The sequence below is a fragment of the Rhinolophus sinicus genome, linkage group LG10 (assembly GCF_036562045.2).
Source record: "Rhinolophus sinicus isolate RSC01 linkage group LG10, ASM3656204v1, whole genome shotgun sequence".
NCBI lineage: Eukaryota > Metazoa > Chordata > Mammalia > Chiroptera > Rhinolophidae > Rhinolophus > Rhinolophus sinicus.
In genome coordinates, this window is record NC_133759.1 from 41,338,391 (window position 1) to 41,362,021 (window position 23,631).

At 35.1% G+C, this 23,631-nt stretch overlaps 1 protein-coding gene across 6 annotated transcripts in view; it reads right to left on the reverse strand.

Moving 5' to 3' along the window:
* PPARG (peroxisome proliferator activated receptor gamma) overlaps positions 1–23,631 on the reverse strand; it is a 123,018-nt gene that overhangs the window by 53,437 nt on the left and 45,950 nt on the right. For 3 of the 6 annotated variants that reach the window (XM_019732688.2, XM_074312973.1, XM_074312972.1), the window contains exon 3: positions 14,818–14,921. The exons of the other annotated variants lie outside the window; for them this stretch is intronic. In XM_019732688.2, the coding sequence (XP_019588247.1) occupies positions 14,818–14,899 (82 nt within the window). In that variant the 5' untranslated portion in view covers positions 14,900–14,921. The remainder of the gene's footprint in view (positions 1–14,817; positions 14,922–23,631) is intronic. 6 annotated transcript variants of the gene reach the window in all.

The window sequence follows — 23,631 nt, forward strand, 5'->3', positions numbered from 1 at the left end:
GTTAGGAAAGATGCTAAATTATAAAATCAAGCACCAGAACTATGTAATTTATCTTTGGGGTTTTATGTTGTCTCTTATGAAAAGAAAAGAAAAACTATTAGGATGTCTGGGGAAATGCTGCATCTCCTTAATAATTAGATTAGCTAATATTAATAGAACCCTGAATCATTGCTAAGTATTGTGTCATTTACAACACTTGGATTGTCCCATTTAATTGTCACAACAGTCCTATGAGATGGGTACACTTATAATTCTCATTAAAGAAGAGGAAACTGAGGCACAGATATAGAAGTAAGTAACTTGCTAAAAAAATAGTTACTAAGTAGTGGAGATGGGTTATTAACCCAGGTGGTCTAAAACTCCATAGCCTGCACACTTGACTTTCTAAACTGAATACCTACAATGTGGCAGGTACAAGGGGCTGGGGATATACTATGAAGAGTAATTCTCAAATAAAAGCTTCATTAGAGAAAGGTGGTAAGCTGTGCAATATGAGTAGGTGCCAGGAAAAAGCCATTTATAGATTCTCTAAAACTCAGTAGTCTTGTTGGAAGTGCCCTTAAACACAATCAATGACTTTTTTCAGTATCTTCTAATTTGTTTCAGCTTGACATCATAGTACTCATAAATATGGTTCCAACTTATTTATCCAGCCCCTCTGTACCCACTCATGCACATCATTTCACAGTGTAAATTGACCTGGGAGTTTTCTAATTTCTTTCCCATTACCATGGCTGATATTCAGAGACAAAAGTCATCCTGAATTATTAGAGCAGAAAAGGCCTCTTTGAGATAACCTAAGTTCCTTATTTGACAGATGAAGAAAATGAGGCAAGGTGATTTGCCCATGAGCACAAGGGCAAATCCGACTGACTGACTGACTGACAGAATGAGAATCAGGTTTTCCGTCTCCTACCCCAGCATACTCTGCACTGCATTATGAAGTTGTTAAAGCATCTAGCAGAGCACCAGACTCTTAATAAGTTCTCAATAAATATAATTATTGACACTAGTAGTCATTTTTGTACATATTAGTAACCAGAGTACTAGAATCATGCAAAAGGTGGGCTAAAAGCCTCCAACGCTACCACTAGGGGACAGGAAGAGGAAGAAACACCAGCAAAGTCCTATTGTTTAAACAGGACTACGCCTAAAACAGATGTCCTGTTTTAAAGATCTCTGGAAAAGGAGAGTCCACAGCTTCTCTTGGTTACTTATTCCATTGCTTAATTGCTCTTTTGTAGCCAGGAAAGTCTACGTCTTCTCTGGCATTTCCCCAACTGTGCTATACATATGTTAACGATGTTCCTTTGAAAATAATTAAAAAGAAGAAAATTCTAGTGGGCAAATAAATTTAGGAAATGCTAGTAAGTAAGTTAAATAGGTTTACTGTGGGACTTCTTAGATTAATAACTCATGAGAAAATACAAAAGAGAGGGGAGAGCACAGTATGCAATATTTGAGGAGTTTAACATTTGATGAAATATGGTTTGTGAAATAATTGTATAACCTATATTGCAGTTTGCAACTTTTGTTTCATTTCCTAAACATATAGTTGTCATCCTCTGCATATTTGTCCTTTACCATGTGTACTTGAAAAGTGTTAAGTTGTCCCTCAAGTTTTCTTTAACTTTTGAGTGACTGAAGGCAAGGATTTATGTTGGTTAAAACAACAACAAAACAGAAGACAGAAAGGATTTCTTACTTAAGCTACACAGTACACAAAAAGGAATCACTGTAAAACCTAATGTTCTTTTAATAGAGTCTATCCTAAGAGCCTTCAGAAAGAAAGAAAAACAAACGTCCCACATAAAGGATCAGGAATCAGAATGACATCAACTGCTCAGGAGCAACACCGGAAGCTAAGAAAAAAATTATTTCCAATTTAGAATTTTATACTCAGCCAAATCATCACTCAAGTATAAGAGCAGAATAAAGACACTTTCAGAAATAAGGGTTTCAAAACAAAGTCACCGCCCACATACTCTTTCCCAGAGTTCTATACCAGAATAAAAGGAAAATATGGGTTCCAGGAAACAAAGGATCTAAACACAGGAGGGAGGTGAAAGGAAATCCCAGGATAATAGATATCAGCAACATAGAGAGAATAGCACAGGAGGATGAAGAAGGCCATGTGAGACTATCTGAAAAATTAGAATGCCTCATATATTTCGCCACTTTGAGAGTTTTTATTACTGTGTCAGAGAATTTGAGAATGAACTAATGATAGATAACGTAGAAAAGGAAAAACAACAAAAATGAGCAACTACTAGGTTAAAAAAAAAAGAAAAGAAAATTAACTCCAGAAAAACAGCTATTCAGGATCAGAAGTAGAATTGCAGTAAAAAGAAAGAAAAAAAGAAATGCAATTGTAGGACACTGCCTGGCTCAACCGAAAGGAGCTCTATCAAAGCTATTACGATGACAACTGATTACTTAAAATTACAAATAAAGACATTGTGAAGATGGAGGAAGGGGAAGTGTGTGTTTTGGGAAAGGATATGTGATGGTAAGGGATAAATTCTACCTTCTACAGTATGAAGTCAGTGAGTAAAGAACATAATTTTAAAAATAGCAGTATAAGCATGTATTCTAAAGATATAGAGGTAAATACCAGGAGAAGTGTTTAAAGAGTTAAAAATCATTGCCTCTGATGAGTGGAAACTGGGTGTGGGGCTGAGGATTTCTGTTTTCATTAAAAGCAATTATACTGACTTTCAAAACTATGTATACGTATGACTTTGATAAAAGTAAAAATTAAGTTAAATATCTTTTAATTATAATATTTTCCCCATCATTTCATCTAACAGAGGGAGTAAATATATCTCTTGCATGTTTCTCAGTCCTCTTAAAAGGAATTATCATGCAATAACCTGGAAAAGTAGAGAGAACGTTTATGTACTTTCAAGTAAAATAAAAGAAAATCAGAAAATATTTTTGATACTTGACCAATAGATGACTGCCCTTTTGACTCAAACATTTAAAAAATAAACCTATGAATTCATTTCTTTTCATTCACTGGTATCATGGAGTTTGATTAGTAAAGGAGGTAACAGACTGGATTCCATTAGCAGAAGTACAATTTAACAACAGCTAACAGTTTTTAAGTACTTATTATAAGACACGCACTGTACCTTAAAACCATTACATATGTAATTTATAATTTATTAATGTATACATATAATTTATAAATGTATATGTATACATAATACATAATTTACACATAAACAGTCCTACGGGTTACATACAATTATTATCGCCACCTAACAGATTGAAAAAATTAGACAGAAAGGGGTTAGTATTTGCCCAATGTCACATAGGTAATATACATATATTGGAGCTGGAGTTTGAATTCTGTTATGGTTTCTCTGAATAGAGAACCTCTTATTTTGGACACCATGAATTAAGAAAGGGATTAGAAATGGATTATTTGGTGTGCCATTTGTTTCTTCAATATAAGAAAATATATTTTCATTCTGTCGCCTACTTAGACTATATTAAAAACCAAATTCAATGCTTCTGTGCTTTGATTCTCCCTTGACAGTCCCATTGATAGCCTTGGCCGAGGTCAAAGCATTCCAATATGTATCTGTATATGCACATTTCTTTATAATAAACCAGAAGGTCTCATAGCAAATATTCAACTCAGATCAACAAAGGGCATAACATCAACTTTAGAGATCATGTTTATTTTCTCTTGCATGAGCCATATGTTGTTTAAATGGCTTCCCTAATCTAGTCCTGAGGTATTAGGACAAAGGAAAGCTTACAGGGTCATGTCCTCATCCATACTCATCAGTTTTTCTGCTTCCTTAGCTAGAGATTCATGTCCTCTTTCTCCCTATGGTGAAACTAACTCAAGCTTGGTTTTTCTGCTCAAACAACCTTCACAAGTTTCAAAAAGAGACTAAATACCAATAATCTAATGAAGATGAAGGCTAAATCTGTTGAAGTTAGTTACTCTGGTTTAGTTGAAATTCCTACACTGCCTGCTAGCACATGAAGAATGGTGCTTAGGTCAGAAAAAAGGAACTGGATTGTTTCCCCCTGGCTAGCTCCCTCTTCACGTTTTGGTTTTGGCTTTGCAGTGATAGGGAATTGAAAATGGGAGCGAAGAGATTGAATGGAAAGGGGAAAAAAATGAAAAGAATGCTCTGGAAGTTTGTAACTAGTCAGAAAGGAGGGAACCATCAAAGATCTGCCAAAGTAAGTACTGTTTCTCTTTGGTTTGTCCACCACTCAAACATTGTAAAGGACCTCCTGCCACCAGGAAAAGATGGAGTGGGTGGGTGGTTTTCAATAATGCTTTACCCCTGCAGCCCCTCTAATAGCTTGAAATTATCATAGAAGAGAAAGGCACTATCTTACTCAGAGTGGCTTAGTCAGGCAAAATGATGTGATATACTATGCTTCTGTTTCTTCTTTTGTTTTCAATGTAGTGTGCCAAGCACTCTTAATGAGAAGACAATGGTCTGAAGCTAGACAAACACTGAGAACAAAAGTGTTAAAACAGATGTAGTCAGATCACTAGTGGTTATGGCTGATTTGCAGATCTTAACTAGTTATACTACATATTATCTTAAAACGCATTACAGTGTGATATTAAAATATCCAGAGTAAACATTTTTCACATTTTAAATCTTCCTCCTGAGCATCAGCAAAAATATTCTATATGAATGCATCTGATATAATTTGACACTCATTCATGATTTTTAAAAACCTCTTAACTAAGAAGGAAAGAGAACTTCATTAATCTGGTCAAGAATATCTATGAAAAACAAAAATACAAAATACCTAAAGTAGCTGTCATACTTGATGGTAAAATATTTAAAGCTCCCTTCTTGAGACAAGGAATGGGATAAGGGTACTAGCTATCACTACTTCTATTCAACACTGTACTGGAAACCCTATCTAATACAACAGGGGGAAAAAAGACATAAGGATTAGAAAAGAAAAATAAAACTAACATTACTCCCAGATGACATAATTGTATAAAAATTAAAACTGCATTCAATAAGAGAATTTAGCAAAGGTCAATATTAAAAAATCAACTGTATTTCCATAAGCCAGCAACAAATCAAAAATGACATTTTAAAATGATTTTTACAATAGCGTCAAAACCTCAAATACATAGGGGGGAAAATCTAGCAAAATATGTGTAAGATTTCTACACCAAAGACTCAAAAGTATTATTGAAAAAAAAATTAAAGAATATCTCAATATACCATGTTCATGGATTGGAAGACTCAATATTATAATGCTGTAAATCATCCCCACATTTATCTACAGATTCAGAAAAATTTTAATCAAAATCCTAGCATTTTTGTGTGGAAATTGACATGCTGAGTCTACAATTTATATGGAAATTCAAAGAAAGAAGAAAGCCAAGGCAATTTTAAAGAGAAAAACAATGTTGGAGGACTCTGCTACCAAATATTAAACCCAATTATAAAGCTACAGTAATTAAGACAACATATTAATTGGTGAAAGAACAAAAAAGACCAACGTAACTAATGCAGCAGAAGAACAAGTCCAGAATTAATCTCACATGTATGTGGTCACCTGGTTTATGACAAAAAAGTGTAGTGGGGAAAGGATGATCTCGTCAATAAATGGAGTAGGTAAATTGCATATGGAATTCCATATGGAAAAAAATGAATCAACCCCCACCTCACACCATACTCAAAAATCAACTCTACGTGGATTGCAGATCTGAATGTGCAATATAAAACAAAAGAGCTTTTAAAACAAAAACTAGGAAAACACTTTATCAACCTTGAAATAGGCAAAGGTTTCTTCAACAGGATATAAAAAGCACTGATAATAAAAGAAATATTAGATAAATTGGCCTATATTGAGATTAAAAACTGATCATTAAGTGAATGAAAAAGCAACACGGAGAGTGGGAGAAGACACCTGCAACACGTGTCTCTGACAGAGCATGCTTTAGAACTCATACGCATTATAAAATGGGCAAAAGACCTGAATGGGCACTTCACAAAAAAGGATAGACAAAATGGACAGCAAATATTTTAAAAGGTGCTTAACTTTTTAGTCATCAGAGAAAGGGAAATAAAAATTACAATATGATACCACCACACACTCAATAGTTTGTATCTTGTGACGGGCTAGAGATGTGGTTGTATAGATGGCAGAGATTTCTTTGTAAATGGCAAAGATTTCTATGGAATGTGGTGGCTAAATGAAGGGCTCAAATGAAGAAGACAGGAAATGCCAAGTACCAGTAAAGATGTGAAGCAACTTGGGACATTCAGACACTATGGGTGGAAGAAGCGTTTGCTACAGCCATGCTCAAAACTGGTATTAGGTTGGTGTAGAGGAATTGAGGTTTAAAAGATTAAAAATAATTGCAAAAATCACAATTACTTTTGCACCAACCTCACAGCATCTCTTAAAGCTGAACACACCCTATGTAATCGTTATAGGGCCGTATACCCTATGGCTCAAGTATACATGAACCCTTGTTCACCGAAAGACCTGTACAAGAATGTTCTTAGTTGTAGTACTTGCAATTGTGGAAACCATCTGAATGCCCTCCAACAGTAGGATAAATACATTGTGATATATTCACACAATGAAATACCATACATTAATGAGAAGGAAGTACAAGTATACTCAATAATGTGACTCATCCAACAAGCAAAGGTTGAACAAAAGAATCCAGACACAAAAGAGGCTTCTGGAGTGCTGGTATTGTTCTGTTTCTTTATCGGAGTGTGAATTACACAGGTACGTTCATCTGTGAAAATGATTTATGCGCTTTTCTCTACGTATATTATACTTCAATAAAAAGGCTAAATAGAGAGATGTTCCCTAAAGGGTCCTAGGAGTGGGGGTTGGTAGAAGGAAACATGCAGACCAACCAGATAAGCCAACAAAACTCTTCCGCTTGTAATTAAAAGGATTGTTATAGAATTTCTAGGGCATTCATTTAAGAATTTTCCTATTCAGAAGTTATAAAACAGTATTAAAATAAATGTTAATAAACTACCTATTTTTATAACTGGCTTCCTTGTACAATAAAGGCTAAATACATATTCAACCAAGGTCCTCAAATCAGTGTAAACAGGGCTGGTAGAAATTCAAAGGGTACACATTTTATCCTAAGGAGTGAGTATTATAAGTTGTTTTTGCTTTAGACATGTTTGACTTATATCTAAGGCTTATTCTGCTTTATAAGGATCCTGAATTTTTTTTAACAATGTAGGAAATCTTTTTCCAAATACTAATGCCTACATCAGGAGTCTTGTATTTGGAAAGTTAGTTTGGATCAGTTGAGTTATCTTTTGAGACATTCCATCTAAATGAAGTACAGTCAGTAGATTAAATTCAAGCTACCAGTTTTATGTTAATTATTTAACTCTTCTTTGTATCAACAATTTATTTTATAAACCCTTCTTAGAAGAGTTATCATTACATTTTACTATGGTGTTTCTCTTCCCTACACCTTTCCTCGTTTTACTTGTCTTCAGCATTTTTCTTTCTCAATATCTTAATCTCAGTATATGTGCAATCATTAATATAAAATCAAAACCATCTCAAATCAAGACAACCAATTATCTAATATTACATGCAAGGCATTTTTCAGGCCTCACAAGAAATACATTATAAGTAAATTCTTCACCTTGACAAGTTACCAAGGTGAAAGATGTTTAATAACAGAAAAAAGTACAGAGACCAAACTAGTGATAGCGATGATAAGTGCTTTCTAGATTTCTCCTCTAGAAATGTAGAGGAGAAAGAGACCAACATGTTCTGAAATAATCGGGAAAAACTTTTGGTAGAAATGGGTTTTGAATTATGAGGGCTGATTAGGGGATGATTAGAATATGGATTATTATTGATAAAGAAATTCCAAGGAAAAGATACTTGTATCTATCATCCAGCATGCCCCTTATATTATCTGAGTTTGCTTAAGTAACAACTAAATGAATAAAATATCAAAGATGATTAGATTTTATATAGGACATACACTTGCAAATTGAATTGGTTTCTCCTGGGTCAATTGTTGGTATCTTGCAATTGGCTAGAGAGGTGGCTGAATCAGGGGCAAAGCCATATCTTTGTGAATGGCAAAGATTTCTATGTAAATCTGGCCATACTTAGGTCAAGTGCACACTTTTGGCTCTTATTAACATTATATGTTAATCAACTAAGTACTCACCCAGACGTCTATATAATAGGTCTACAATTTTAAAAACTAAAATAAAGGCAGGATTTTAGGTAAAGTGTAAGACAAAATAATAGCCAATGATTTTACATTAAAAATGTTTAATTGCTAGTGCCAAGCAAAATAAAAAAAAAGAATAATGAATATTTGACTTTTTCTGGTGATTTAATTAAAAGAAGCAAGGGGAGTCACTGTGTTTGCATGTCTGGAACATGTAAAGGAGATATTAGAACTCCTGTTCTATTACTAAGTTTTGTCATTGGCTCTTTGCCAAAACAAGACATTAAACTCTGGTTTCATTTTTATGGAACAAGGATTAGTAATATGTATCTATCATATAATATCTAAATATTTTTGGGGAAAATGCTAAAATAAAGATTATAAGAGAGTAAGCAACAAGTCTGGCTTAACTAACCATGGTAATAGAAAACTTTTGATAGCATGAATAATGAAAATCCATATTATCCCCAAATGGTAGCTTCCACTTTAAGGGTGAGAAGACAAAACTAACATTTGTTGGGTACCTGTTAGGTATCAGGCTCTGCTCTAAGTGCTTTATATATTGGATATTAGTTACCTAATCAAATAAGTTCCTTTTCTTAGCACTGCTAGCAAATAAGTCTCTTGGAAGTTCAGATAAATATTGGAAGCATCAAAAAGTCGGCAGACTTGCAGAAGAAGCCAGGCATTTGGATAATTCACAAACTTATGATATTCAAATTAATCTTCAAAGGACACTCAACTAGTGATATTCAAACCAATAAAGGGACGTGGTTCAAATAACTGTAAATAATAGGTAATTCAAAATATATTTGTACCTGTTTTTAGCATATATAACATTGTTGCTTTGTTTATATCAGTGTTGGCTTTATTTAGACTAGTATTTAGTGTACACTAAACATTTGCTTTTACTTACTAAACATATTCTAGTGCCTGATCTCAGGAACTGCTGAGGTGCAGCAGGAGGTCAGCTTGGTAAGTAAGTCCTATGAGAGTAACAAGCACTTATTAGATACCTATTATGTGTTAGATACTTGTGGAATAAAGAAGAGAATAAAACATGGGTCTCATCCTTAGGGACTATATAATTTGGCTTAGGGAGCATGTAAAACAGAAAATTTTATCAGGCAGTCTCCAATTAAGGACTACATAGTGTGATATAGACTAAAAAGGTTAGAGGATTTTATTCTTTCATTTTAGCAAGTATTAATGAGCCCTGCTAGTCACCAAGCATGTCCTAGGCATTTGGGATATATCAGTGGGTGAGCAAACTAGACAAAGAACTCTGCTATCCTGGGGTCAATATGCTAGTGGATAACCAGAAAGTAAACAAATAAAAAACATAAATAGATACATTCTATGGTCTATTAGAAGATGATGAATGCTGTAGATATAAGAATATGTGGAGCAGAGGAAAGGGGAGAGCCGTGGGGAGGACAGATAATTCAAGAGGTGGGTCAAAGCAGTCCTCCCTAGAAGGTAACATCTGATCTGAGCAAAGATTAGAAGGCGCTCGGAGAGTCGGCTAAGATGTCAGAGGAAGAGGCTTCCAGGAAGGAACAAGCGCACGAAGGGAAGAGCATGTGTGGAATGCTGGAGGAACAGCAAGGAGGCCAGTGTGGTGGGAGCAGAGAGGAAAGGGCAGGCAGACAGGAGACAGGGCGGAGAGGGGGCCTGGGCGGGGTGGGGAGTGCAGGGTGAATGGGCCTTTTGTTGTTCGTGAAGTTGGGGAGCCACTACAGGGTTCTGGGCAGAATAACAGATCTGACTTATTTTAACATGATCCCTCTGGATGATGGGTTAAGACTCGGCTGTTGGAAGGCAAGGGTAGAGGCAGGAAAACCTGTCAATCCAGGAAAGGGATGGTGGCTTGGGTCAGGATAGTGGCAGTGGAGGAGGATATGTATTTTGAACATATTTTCAGTTTAGAGGAGAGGGATGGCAATTAACAGGAATGTATTCAGAGAATGCTTCATGGCTTAGACGATACTTGAACCTGACTTTGAAGGACAGGGAGGACCTGGAAAGGCGGAAGAATTAGGAAAGGCATTCCAGGATGTGATAGGCTTGGAGGTCAGAGTGAGTATGGCTTCTTCTCCGGACAATGCAATTAGTCCTATGAGAGTAAGGCAGGCCAATCTCTGGGGTTTGTAGGGAAATGAGGTACATAAAGTGGAACCAGAATGTATAGAGCTTCGAAAGCCAGGCAAAGGTGTTTAGATTTCACAACATTCTCTATGGTGCCTTGTATATAGTCTGTGCTTAGTACATATTAGAAGACTGGTAATAAAGCCAAGGTTTCAGGATGACTTATTGGGCAGATTGGATTGGCTGGCTAAGTTACTCATTTAGAAGGTCACCTCAAAGGCTGTGTAGAAATCCTGACATGAAGTAATAAGGGATAATTCACATGTAGGTAATTGACAGTTGACTGTTTTAAATCTATTTTATAAGCAAACCATTCACCACTGTGGGAATCTCAATCTTGTGTTGCCAATCCCTTACTCAAATAAAAATTCCACAGGTCTAAAAAACTGTGTACTCAAACATCCACGTGATCTTAATTCCGAGGTTGTAAGAGTTGGATTGCAGTTGCTATCAGCTACATGTGCAATTCCTAGGTCTCTAAATCCATTACAGGTACAAAACTGTGTCTACAGGAAAGGGTAATCTGGTAGAGTTTTACAGAAACTTAGTTCCATTCAAATGAGTCTGATTCATTCTCTAGCACATATTTTTGCAATTATTCAACACTAGTAGATGGACAGGAGGCATGGGCTGGACAACTTTCAAATTTCTAACTTAAGGGTGTCCACAGGAAGCTGAAATAACAGAAACGTTGTGTCAATTATGTCGATCTAAAACAATGAAGAAATGTGCTTTGCTCAGATTTCCTCTGATGCAAAGACAATGTACCTGACAAAGAGCTAAGATGATTTCAGAATTTTCTCAAGGTTATCTTATTCAAGTTATAAGTGAGATGCTGACAAAGAGTCATCTATGACAACCTCTATCAGAGCTATAAACATTGTTTTTCATTTAACAACTCATGTTTTACACTGGAGTTAACAGTTTAAATGGATAATTGCTGTCAGGTAGCTTTCAAGACAAGTTGTATTCCATAAGGCTGCTTGGAGAAATTGAAATTTTAAAAAATGCTGTGTTTTCTTATAAGCATCTCATATAAATGGCATTTGTTTTGACTGGAATTCATAATTTGGGGGAAAGTACAAGAGAAATGACAGTTTTTGGAAACAACAGTAAGGAAATTCTCAGCATCTACAAACCTACTAAATCTACTAAGCCCTGGTGATCAGAAAAGAGATTTGAACAGTTAAGTCAGAAATAAATGATAAAACTAGAGCTATTCTAAGGAAAAAATTAATATGGGCAATAGTAAAATTCTAGAAAAGGGCCCTGAGGTATTATTACATCTGAGATTATGAAAATCAGAGCCGCATCAGTAACTTAAATCTTTATCATACAGAGAACATTATAATCTAAGACAGTGTTTCAACGAGAAGAAAACATAATCATCGCTCTGATTTAGGCCCAAAGAATGATTTCAACTTTTGGAAATGCAATCTTATTAATTAATTAACAATTTTTAATTAAATTTATTGGGGTGACATTGGTTAATAAAATCAATCTTTTCATAGACAAACATTAATGAAAGTGGGAGGTAATTCCTTCACTTAAAAAAAATCAGACATAAAGATGCTTCTTCTCTAAGTTTTATCATTTCCTTACCAAAACATTCATGGGAGGTCATGCAGAAGCCTCATCTCACTCAAAACTGCCACTTATTTTGGTGCATAAAGAATTCTGCAGTTCTCCACCCCCATATTCCTTAAAATATTCCAAATCTAGGAATTTAGGAAGATGACATGTCTTCTACTCTATCCACAAGTGATTCATACGATCAGATCAAGACAATAAACTATATAGGGCTTCAGATGTGCTTTCACAAATATTGTGTCACTTAATCCTCACAACAACTCTGTCTTTTCTGTTAACATATGTGGAAATGGCGGGCAGAGAGAAGAAGTGACTTGCTCAAAATCACACAGAAAGTATGTGGCCAAAACAAGATTGGTGGTTGCATCCCCTAATACTACAGGGGTCCCTTCACACTTCTGGAAAGGTGAAAACTTTGATCAACTACCCAAATGCTTCCAAATATACCGTTGCCTGGAGTCACACAGACACAGTTTAAGTATCCCTGAATAAAAATGATGGGCAATCAATCATGCACTCCTATCTCAGGAGAGACTCTCGTTTCAAGAATCATCTATTGCAGCATTTATCATGTCTCCAAGGCATATTTCCATTGCTCAATCAGCTCCAAAGGACAAACGTGTCATCATCTTTCAATGCTCTGGTGCAACAACTTAAAATTAGAGAATTCACACAGGACTAAGTCTGGCACTAAAAGCAGGAGGCACATTCAGCTTGAGTTTGTGGAAGCTTCCCTTCAACCTTGCCAAATTTTACTAGTGGAAATGGTTTCCAAGCCAGCATGGGGTTACTTGGGGTTGCCTGAGAAGCTCATGAGGAAAACAGAAAGGGGAATAAGTGGGTCGCAGGGATCAAGGAGCCCAGGAAAAAGTAGAGAAGTCCTCTAAGGTTGTAGTCGCTGCAGAGAATTTGTAGTCTCATGAATATGACCAATATAGCTGGGCATCTGGATAATTCACAATCAACGAGCTATTTTTTTTCTTCAATAGCAGTACCCAGCTACTTGCAACAACCTCCAATTCCACTTTGCCTATAACGAGGAAGAAGGAACACCTCAATAATTACTGCATCGAGGCCAAATACCTAATCTCTCCAGTATTTCATCTCTGCTGGCCCCAACTAGCTAATGATCATCATATTCCCAGTTTATTTTCAAACTTGTCTGTTTGTTTTGGCAAGGGGGGAGTAAATGTTGCATGGTCATCTATAAAATGCAACAGAATTGAACAACCACAGGTCTTTGGCCTTTAGAAGCTCATATTTTTAACAGAAAAACAACACTTATGAGTAAGAAGTCATCAGAGACCATATTAGACAAGAGTTAACTTCTTGGTACGATATATAATTTCTTAATGGCCAATAATTCTAGTCTGTATCATGTTAATTAGGAAGAAAAGGACTGGGTTGTTCTTTTGGAGGCGATGCAAGACCCCCAAAGAATTAAATCCAGGGCACATTCAAGGCACAAGAATAAAGATATGAAAACTAACTTGAATCACACAACTGTGCCTTACAATCCACAGTACTTGTCCCCCAGTTAACCTAAAATATTTGTTGAACTGCATTCTGAACATATCTTTTCAAACAGGCAAAACTACCAAATTTTGAATCAAGAACGACTTCAGAGTATACCTAGGACCTTCTTCCCTGATGCCAGCTGACTTAATAACTGGAGAAAGAGAGCAATAATTTTTATGGCTTGCAGAAAAATAACAGACTTCTATGTCATATCTGAATCTAAACACCTATTGAAGAGGCTCCGTTGATTGAAATACACATTGAGTCAAATCATAATAAAATAAAATAATATTTCAGGAAACAGTCTTTATTAATTTTAAAAAACCTTGATGTTTTAAAAAGTGGTGATTAATACGTTCAAACTTCAGGCTTCCACAAAAATTAAAACATTAATATGTAAAACCATCTATTTCAAGAATTAAGTGACTTAATTGTAATGTTTTAGCACTTGTATTATAAAACATTAATCACACTATTTTAACACAAACTAATCTTCTATGAGAAGAAAATAACAAAACAAATAGAAATATAGCAATAAATACAAAACAGAAAAAGCTGTGCTAAGAAACTCCAGTAGAAGGAGCTGTAGAAATGAAGAACTTATATTTTTCAATGGCCAAGAAAGAAATGTTGAAAAATTAGGTATCTGAGTCTTATACATCTGAGTAAAAGTAATAGTTAATCATTTATTTAGCATGCCGTAGACATTTGGGGACCTCATTTTCTTTATGTGTAAAATGAGATGCTTAGAATAGACATTCTCCAAGGTCCCCACCATCTATTCTACAATGCATTAGGCACTATGCCAGGTATCCTAAGAAATATAAAGAAGTATTTAAGTTGTTCCTACACTCTGGAAGCTTATGGTTCTTTGGGAGAGATTAAAATATACATACAAATGTCTTGATTTCAAAGTAGAACAAAAACATGCTGACAGGGCTTTAAGAAGAATAAAAATGCTGTAAGAGGGATAAGAACTGCTATGAGAGAAATCTAACATATGATTAAAAGGGAAAAAGTGACCTTTCAGGTATTATAAAAAGACCTTAAGTATTTTTGGCAAACATATAAATCCAGGAAACAAAAATGAATAGGCCTTTTAAATATAAATCTACCTTTAAAATGCTTAAAATTCAGGAAATGGGAGCCATGCACAGACATGGTTTAGGTTTCTTTTTTAAAAGTTTTGAATATGCTTATAAGTGAACATTATAGCAATAAACTTAGCAATAAACTAAGTATTAAAATACTGGACTACACATGTAACAGTATTAGAACAAATATAACTCGGAAAGCAAACTACAAGAGCAATTTTAACCTTCCATAAATGCCCAAAGTATCCCAATAGCCGTATCTAGAATGGACTTTACCTTGTGAAGTGCTTGCAGACAGTGTATCAGCGAAGGAATCACTTTCTGGGTCAATAAGAGAATCTCCCAGAGTTTCACCCATAACAGCATGGAATAGGGATTTGCTGTAATTCACATTGATATTTTGTCTATTTCTTGCAAAAGACGAGTCCGTTAAAAGAAAAAGACTTGCAGTGGTAGAACTTGTGAACACACCAATGAGTCAAGACATCAGTTTCCAAATATTTGGGAGAGGTGGGAATAAACACACAAAGAACCAGGCCTGAATTGGCTGGCACTCTTCTGTTAGAGAGCCAGCTGTGACAAAATGTTGTGTCATAATGTTGTTCACTGCTTTGGCAAGACTTGGTACATTACAAGGAAAACATTGCCACACTGTCTCGCCAGTGACCCACATGTTTAGTGTCTTGTGAGAGGAGCGAGCTGTGCAGTATTTAGAACTATCAGAGCAAAGAGATTGTTCAACATTCAATTGCTTCTTAAGTGGAAAACTTTCCATCTCTGGGTTATGAAACACAAGATGAACTTACTTGGGCAAACTTTTTCTCACTGCCCACCCCTGGTCAAATCTCTAATCATATTACCTGAAGAAAATTTTGATTTCAAACATGTATTCACATTTTAAAATTTGCTGTCAGGATTCTACTGAAATGTTATATTCTAAGGTATTGATTCTACTACTTTACAAAAGCCCCAAATGACATTGACTGCTATCCAAATTCTATAAAATTAAACAGTTGAGAGAATGAAGGTAGGGCCTGATATGCTTTCGATTTTATATATCAGGGTTTGCTTTTTAAAAACTTGATGATTAAGTTTATCCATCAATAGCAATGCAACAATGTTGCATTGATTGATGTGTAAATGATAAATGCCATATCATAATGAAAAAAAGTGGAGTTCTCTCTGAAAAGAAAAATGCACTACCAGAAAAAAATAGACTTATACTGATAGGTTGGCAAGGAATGTGGTCAGTTTTGTAATCAGGAAAAAGCTGGCTTCTTGCTCAAGGCCTTTTGCCCTTTTTGGCAAGGAGAAACACTAGCTGTGCCAAAATTCAATGTGGGAGCTGGTCTCCTCTCATCATGTAAGTGGCCTAATATAATTACGGTGACTTGCGGATTTAAAAAGATGCCCTACATAGGGCAATATATCAGGTGGCAATAATTCTCTGAATTACACTTATGCCAATATTCCCCGAGTGGAATAAATATATATCTATCTGATTAATCTACATTGAGTAAGTAGTCATCCTTCAAGGGGACTAGCAAAAGTTTCCCTGTCAGTCATAGAGCAACAGCTTGGTGGGGAAATGCTTAGTGGATCTCAACAGTGCAGAATAAAATGGACAGTTGGGCACTTACATCATTATTTTAAGCCCCAAAACCTTTATAAGGTAAATTAAGTTAAAAGTCCACATGACTGAGGTAATTATAGTTGTATAGAACTAGATTTATTTATATTCAATTTGATTTCTCAATAAAGGAGTTTCTCTTTTCCCCTCAATGCTGGGAAATTTACTTATATTACAGACAGAATGACACAATATTTAAAAGTGTGATTGAATCTGAGACTTTTGGTTGAATTTATGTTAGACCAAAATAAATGATTAAAGTCAAGAACACTTTTCTTCTTGTTAATAAAACAGAATAAAAATTTAAGCCCCATTCTGCCTATCGATGCTCATACTTGACGTCTTAAGATGTGTGTGAGTCTGGAAAGCAAGTTTCAGCCTTATTCCTATTACGTGGCAGTGTCTCACTTAATTTCTGATCGTCACCTCATTCCTGCCCTCAGATTCCAAAGTCTCTTCAACTTTGGAAAAATGGACATGTTTATTAAAATGTTTTTAAGATTATGCCAGATTATAAGAATGATAAAATTGGCGAGGCCCCAAATGACAAGTAAATTCTCCAGGTTAAACAGCGAGGTCAGCGAGCGACAAGGCTGGAAATACAATCTAGGATTTTAGGCCTCTAATTTTCAGGCCAGTCTTCTACTGGCCTTCATCAATTTCTACTCTTAGAAGTGTCTAAATCACCTTTTCATAAAATATGTTAACTCTTTCAAGGAATATCAATGAATAACTATGTTACTTGTTTTTTAATACCTATGGATACTGGGAGCAGGAGGAGGGAATGTTTGAAGAATCTCTCACAGCCCTTATTCCCACATTTGCTCATTTATGATATAGCTTATTTATGTCACATAGTTCTATCTGAAGATCCTAGTTTGTTTCTTAAGCTAGTAGTCTTACCTGGTTCTCAAGTTTTGTACTAGTCTCTTTTACAATTTGGGCAATGCACAGATCAGTGCTTTCTAGCTATCTTTTTTTTTTTTTAATTAAAATTTATTGGGATGACAATGGTTACTAAAATTGCATAGGTTTTAAGTGTACAATTCTGTAATACGTTACCTATATATCACATTATGTGCTCACTACCCAGAGTCAGTTCTCCTTCCATCACCATATATTTGATCCCGTTTACCCTCTTCCAACTATCTTCAAAGGGACTGATTTCTGGACTCTTCACCTACTGTTACTTCTATTCTTTATTTTCCCTCAGATGCCATTCCACTTGTCTACCTACTATGTAGCTAGGCCTTCTAAGCCTCTAATAGTTCTCACACTTTTTTTATTTTTAATAGTTAATTATTCCATAGCACTAGACTCTAATAGCATCTACAGCACTTACCATATTGTGAACCTTTCTCTCCCTAGACTATATTACTTGAAAGCAAAAACTTGTCCTATTCATTGTATTTCATACATTTATCTGTTCAACAAATATTTATTGACAATATATCACAACATATAGGCAGGCCTTGAGCTAGGTGCCGGCTTGATGAGTAAGATGTGTTCTTATCTCGTAGAGTTCAAAAACAGTCAATAAACAAAAATCACAATTTTGATAAACATGGAGCCTGGCATATAGCAGGCTCAATAAAAGTTTAAACTTTTGATGGCACATACAAATCAAGCAATATATAAAGCCATCCCAAGTTACTAAAAAAATACTTATATACTATGGATTGTTTAATCATATATTATGTTAGTGATAATATTTTGTCCTATCACACTATAGCAATATGTCACTGAAGAAATAACTTGCTTACACGGACATTAAAATGAACAAAGATAAACTGAGCCAATTTCATTTGTATCCTATTATGCATCTGTTTTGTCCTTAGATATTGAAAAAACTTATATTTTATTTTATAGTTATCCATCCATTCATTCCTCAAATATTCATCAAACACCTACTGCGTGCCAGGTATTATTCTAGGCATTGGAGATAAATATACTAATAAGCCAAGGTTCTTATCCTCAATGAGTTCACATTTAACTATTTAATCAAAATGATCCAAATAACTTTGAAGGTCAATTAGCATGCATTTATATCAGAAATAATATATTTGCTTAATTAAAGTTGTTACTATCAATGGACAGTATGGATCACAAGAAAATTTATGGGTTTTGACATGCATGTGAATATCTCTATCTTCAAGGCCTTAAGATTCTTCAGTGTCCTACTCTTTATTATATCAAAACCTGATGACTATTATGATAAGATCTACAAAAGAGCATACTGGTGAATTACACTGTAATGTAAGGTCTTGGAGCTTCAAAGAGTGTCAAGATTCTTTGTTGATCAACTGGTTATCAGCATTGTGCATCTGAAAGGTATCTCTATACAGAAGTCTATTGCTTTTCACTCGATGGAGAATTCCCTTAAAGGATAGTCCTTGGTAATTTTACAGAGTGAATAAGTGGTAAAAGACCACCTTCTTTACGCACTACGCACAAAAGCGAACTCAACTTTTTCTATGGAGGCATGTAGGGCTTTGTGTGATGTAGAGGTTAAGAAGAAGTTCATTTCCCCTTGGGCTCTGGAGACACAGAGGTAAGGACGTGGCTGTGGGTACAGTACACACCCTCAGCAGGAGAAAGAATGGGGACAATCAGGGAGGATTATATAATGAGGAGGATGTAAAGCTTATTTAACCATCGCAGTTTATGACAGCTGAAAACAGTGGACAGTTTGGTATTTGAGAAGGCTACTCTTCAATATTTAATCTTCAGTATTACTTTATGGAACCTGTCTTTGGCCAAAAGAATCCGAATATTACTCAGCCAAAAAACTACCAAAATTTCAGTACATTTAGGAGAAGGCAGCTAGACTAATAACAGCTGTGAATGATTCGTAACAAAAAGAGGCCTAAAATCTATAATGAATAAAATCATAGTATTATATCTGTATAAAGTTTTTAAAACATTGTTCAGTGTTTAGAATGATTTACATAAAATATTCCCAAGAAATAGAATATTAAATACTCTTTGTGCTGCAGTACTCTTGAAACCTTGTTTATTTCGGCTGTAGATTAAATTTGGATTTCATTCTCTAGATTGAACTTAGATTTTAAAAACTGCTTTCATTGCTTTCTTTTTCTTTTACGTAAAATAAGCTATGTCAGTATTGGTATTAATACTGGCGTACAATAGTTTGTATAATATTCTTTGCTTTTGCTATAACCTCATCTTAAAAGTTGCATTTCATGTTATAAGTGTTAAGAACACTTATACTAGTTCCTGAGAGGTCAGGAGATGCATGAGAGAACAATATCTAATACCTCTTTGTATCCCTAGAGCCTAGCACAGTGTCCCTAGTTGGCATAAAACATATGTTGATTGTTTCTGTTGGTGACGAGAATGATGAAAGAACAGCTGCTTGCCACATCTGTCTCACATGTATCCTTCAAGGAGTTTCGAGACCTAATGAACTGACAACAGTATCAATTTCCTTCTTGCTCCAACAAGACTTAGATTGCCCGATGTACTTTAAAGGAAGCCAGGTAATTGCTAACAACCAGAATGACTACCTAAGCTCATTCTCCCCCTACCCAGAGCTGCTGCCTTTTCCTAGTGCAATTCAAGCTGGCTCAGAACCTCATCTTCTAGTGCTGGTTGCATCAATCCAGGGTTTCTTCATAGTCACAGGGGATACAACAGGGAATAAATGATGTCCCGATGGGGCACATGCCTTTGAGAAGAACAAATAATCCTGTATCCTACATGTAAATTCCATCACGACCATCACAGCAAGCCGGGTATTCCCAGAGGAAGAGACAAAGGAAGACCGCTGTTGAACACATCTGTCTTTTTCTTTTAAAAGGCAAAAATCCATTCTTCTTTAATCAAAAACTGTAATTTGGTTCAGATTTTCAGAAAGTCACATAATATCTATGTAAGATTCATATTTTAAACTCATATAGCATTTTGATTTAAAGAAAAATAACTCAAGAAAATGATGTTAACTTGTAACCAATAGCGCCAGTAGATGTAGATTTGATATTTAAAAAGGTCTTCCAGATGCTGAGGCAGTGGAGTAAATGCAAAAGCACACTGACATCGGAGCCAGAAAGCCTAGGTTTTCAGTTCCTATCTGGGTTCAGCCACAGATTTGTGTCAACTCTTTGGGTTCACATTTCTCATCTTTAGGATGAGAAGAAGTAAGTTCCTGACTTGCATTTTGTGACATTTCCTGTTTACATCATTAAATCTGTCCTGGGCTATACTACCCCACAGCAGTGTCTGTTGAATGATCTTAACTGGTGGGTGAGTCTTGTTACATGTAATCATTCTGTTGGAAAGCTATAGGAAACAGACACAGGAAAATTGAATACATTTTACCTGAACATATACAGCTAGTTGGTAAAATGAGTGGAATTAGAATACCAAACTCCTGAACTCATATTCAACTGTTCTTTCCACACATTTGTGAGCAGATAAATAGAAAATTTTGTTGACTATCTTTCCACCTATCAAAAATGTTGAACTCTTAGTGTTTATCTAACAGGCCCTTTTTGGTTCTGATGTTGAGATACTTAATAGTATGCCTGTAATTCGTTTATTTAAAGTGTAATGAAAATTCTGAATATTGTATTCTTATGCATGTTCTAATCCTGAGTTACTAGTTCCTTTGCATACCTGACTGCTAATTGGATGACAGTATGAAAGGCACTTTTATCTCAAAAAATAAAGCCTGAGAGTAAATTAAAAGTCTCAAAGAGGAAAACCAACTGAAAAATTCCTCTTTTTCCCCTTTAAAAGTTAATTTGCCTGTAATACCTGAAAAAGAGCCTAACCTGTCTAACCACTTTCTAGGGATCAAGTAAACACTATACTTTGAACCAAAGACATCCCACCTGAACTATGCTAACGTGTCTTTGCATGCAACATCCAAAACTCTCCAGTAATTCGGTTTCTGGCAGAGTAAAATCCCACGGGCTGTATCATCAACTGACCCATATTTACATTGTGGGAAATCCTAAAACTTTAAAACATGTATCTTCTTCATTCTGCAGATTTTATCAATTAATTTTTCAAGATCAGTTATATGGAGATTCCCTAGGTAACATGTTCTATCATTAGTGAACCACACGAGGGATCCACAAGAATCCTAAAGCAAGCTTAGCACCTCAGTTCCATGCAAGTTTAGTTTATGTAAAAGAAGCAATTTACCTGTTTTGTGACTATACTAAAGAAAATACTGAGATCACAGACTTACAAAACTTAATACCAGGGAGATTACCACATGCAATCTCTTAATTTTTCACATAAGCAAAATGGGTTCTAGAGAAATTAAATGATTTGCCCAAGGTATTACCCAGATAATTAGTAGCAGACTTTGAGCTAGACATCAGGTTTCCTTATTCCCAGTTCAAAGCTCCAAACCGTGCTCTATCTCATTAAAATGATGCAATAAAATGTTCAAATAAATTGTTCCAATCAATTATTCTTAATGCCAATAATCATGTTAGAAGTCTCAGCCTGAAAGCATTTGAACACTGATATGACTCACTTAATGTGGATTAATCACCCATGAGAATGCCATAGTTCATCACAGACTTTAGAGACAGTGCTTTCTACAAAGAGAGTACTCAATAACAACTCGGTAATTAATATTTGGTAATGTCTGAACAATCAACTCAAGAATTCATTTTTGCCGACAAATATTCTTTTGCCTCATTCATAGATTCTTCACAAGTCATCGTAGTATTCTGGAGTTATTCTGGTATAAATAGTTGTCTTTTCTATTGACATAGTTCCTTGCTCTTATGAAAATAATAAAATCACTATGTGAAAATTTACCCTGAGTTAATAATACGCTAATAAAAAAGTACCTTAAAGCTGTTCAGTGTTTCTATCCCATTTGAAATTCACAGTGACACTGAGAGGGTATTTAAAGAAAAACAAGAAAATAATAGCAGCTGTTGAATAGGTCTTCAATGTGGAACTTGGTAATGGTTTTGGGCCATAAAGTTAATACTTTATTTCCTATTAAATTTCTAATTGCTATCATGAGTAAGATTTCTACTAACAAGTATGAACTTTTAAAATTGATACTTGTTTTGAAGATGTCGTGCTCTACCTGTATACCATTTCTTCATGAAACATATTTATGTTCATGAAATGTATTTAAGAGCAATAGAGATGTTAGTTGACTGCTCTTTTTATTATTTTATTAATCTAGTTGTCATGTGTAAGAGTTAAATTTTTGATAGGAATTCATAATGTTACAATTTCTTTCATAATGTTATAATTTTGAGAGCCTACTTTATTCCAGGCACTGATTTAATTAAATCATCTTTATTTCTCACAACTACTCTTTTAGATGAGAAAACAGAGGCTTTGGAGATAAAATAACATGTCCAAAGTAAAACCACTTGTAAGCAACAGAGTTTGAATTCAAACACAGGTCTGTTTGACTCTTTATATCCTATTGATTAAAGACAAATAGACAAAGCTTTATAGCCGAAACCATTACCAAATGTTTTTTGAACGATATAAAGTGTTTTCTAGTCTTTGCACCTTCTTTCTTCAAAGGCAACATTTTATTTTCCTTAATGGACAAAATACACTGCTACTTTTCTATATGCAAAAAATTTTTTAAATAACTTTTATTACAGAATGAATCTCTGTTCATTGTTGAAAGTTTAAAAAAATATAGACTGGTAAAAAGATAATTATATTTCTATTACTCAGAGATTATGAATGTTGAACTCTTAGTCTTTATATAACTGGATCTTTTTCTGGGCATGTGTATGATCATAAGAATATACATATACATAAGTATATACATATATACATGCATATGCATAGAGTATTTGGATTTTTTAATAAAAGTGAAACGTGGTAGTGACTGATGGTAATCCACTTTTTAAAAAAAGTCAATAATTTCCATCTTTCCATTTTTGTAAATATTCATTTCAAACAATACCCAGTTCATATTCAAATTTCCCTAGTTGACCCAAAATGTTCTTTGTAGCTGGTTTGTTGAAAACCTGAATCTAACCCAGGATGATGAAATGCATTTGGTTATATGTCCCTTAAGTCTGTTTAAATCTAGCACAGCCATCCTCTCCCATGCCCGCTTCCCTTAATTTTAAGGCCATTGACTAATTGAAGAGAGCAGGCCAGTTGTCACGTAGAATGTCTCACCCTCTGGATTTGTGTGGTTGTTTTCTTGTGGTACCATTTTGCTTGGTTCTCTATCCCTGTTTCCTATAAACTAGATGTTACACCTAAGGGTTTATGGATTAAAGCTAAACATTTTGGACTTGAGTGTAATATAGGTAATGTTCTGTACTTCCTATTCCATCCCTTCAGAGTCATGGCATGTGACGGACCACTAGTGATGCTAAGATTGATCACTAACTTAGAATAATGAGAGTCTGATCTCTCCATTGTAGGGTTACTTTTTCTCCTTGCAATTAGAAAGTAATCTGTGTGATATTACTTTGGCATTATAC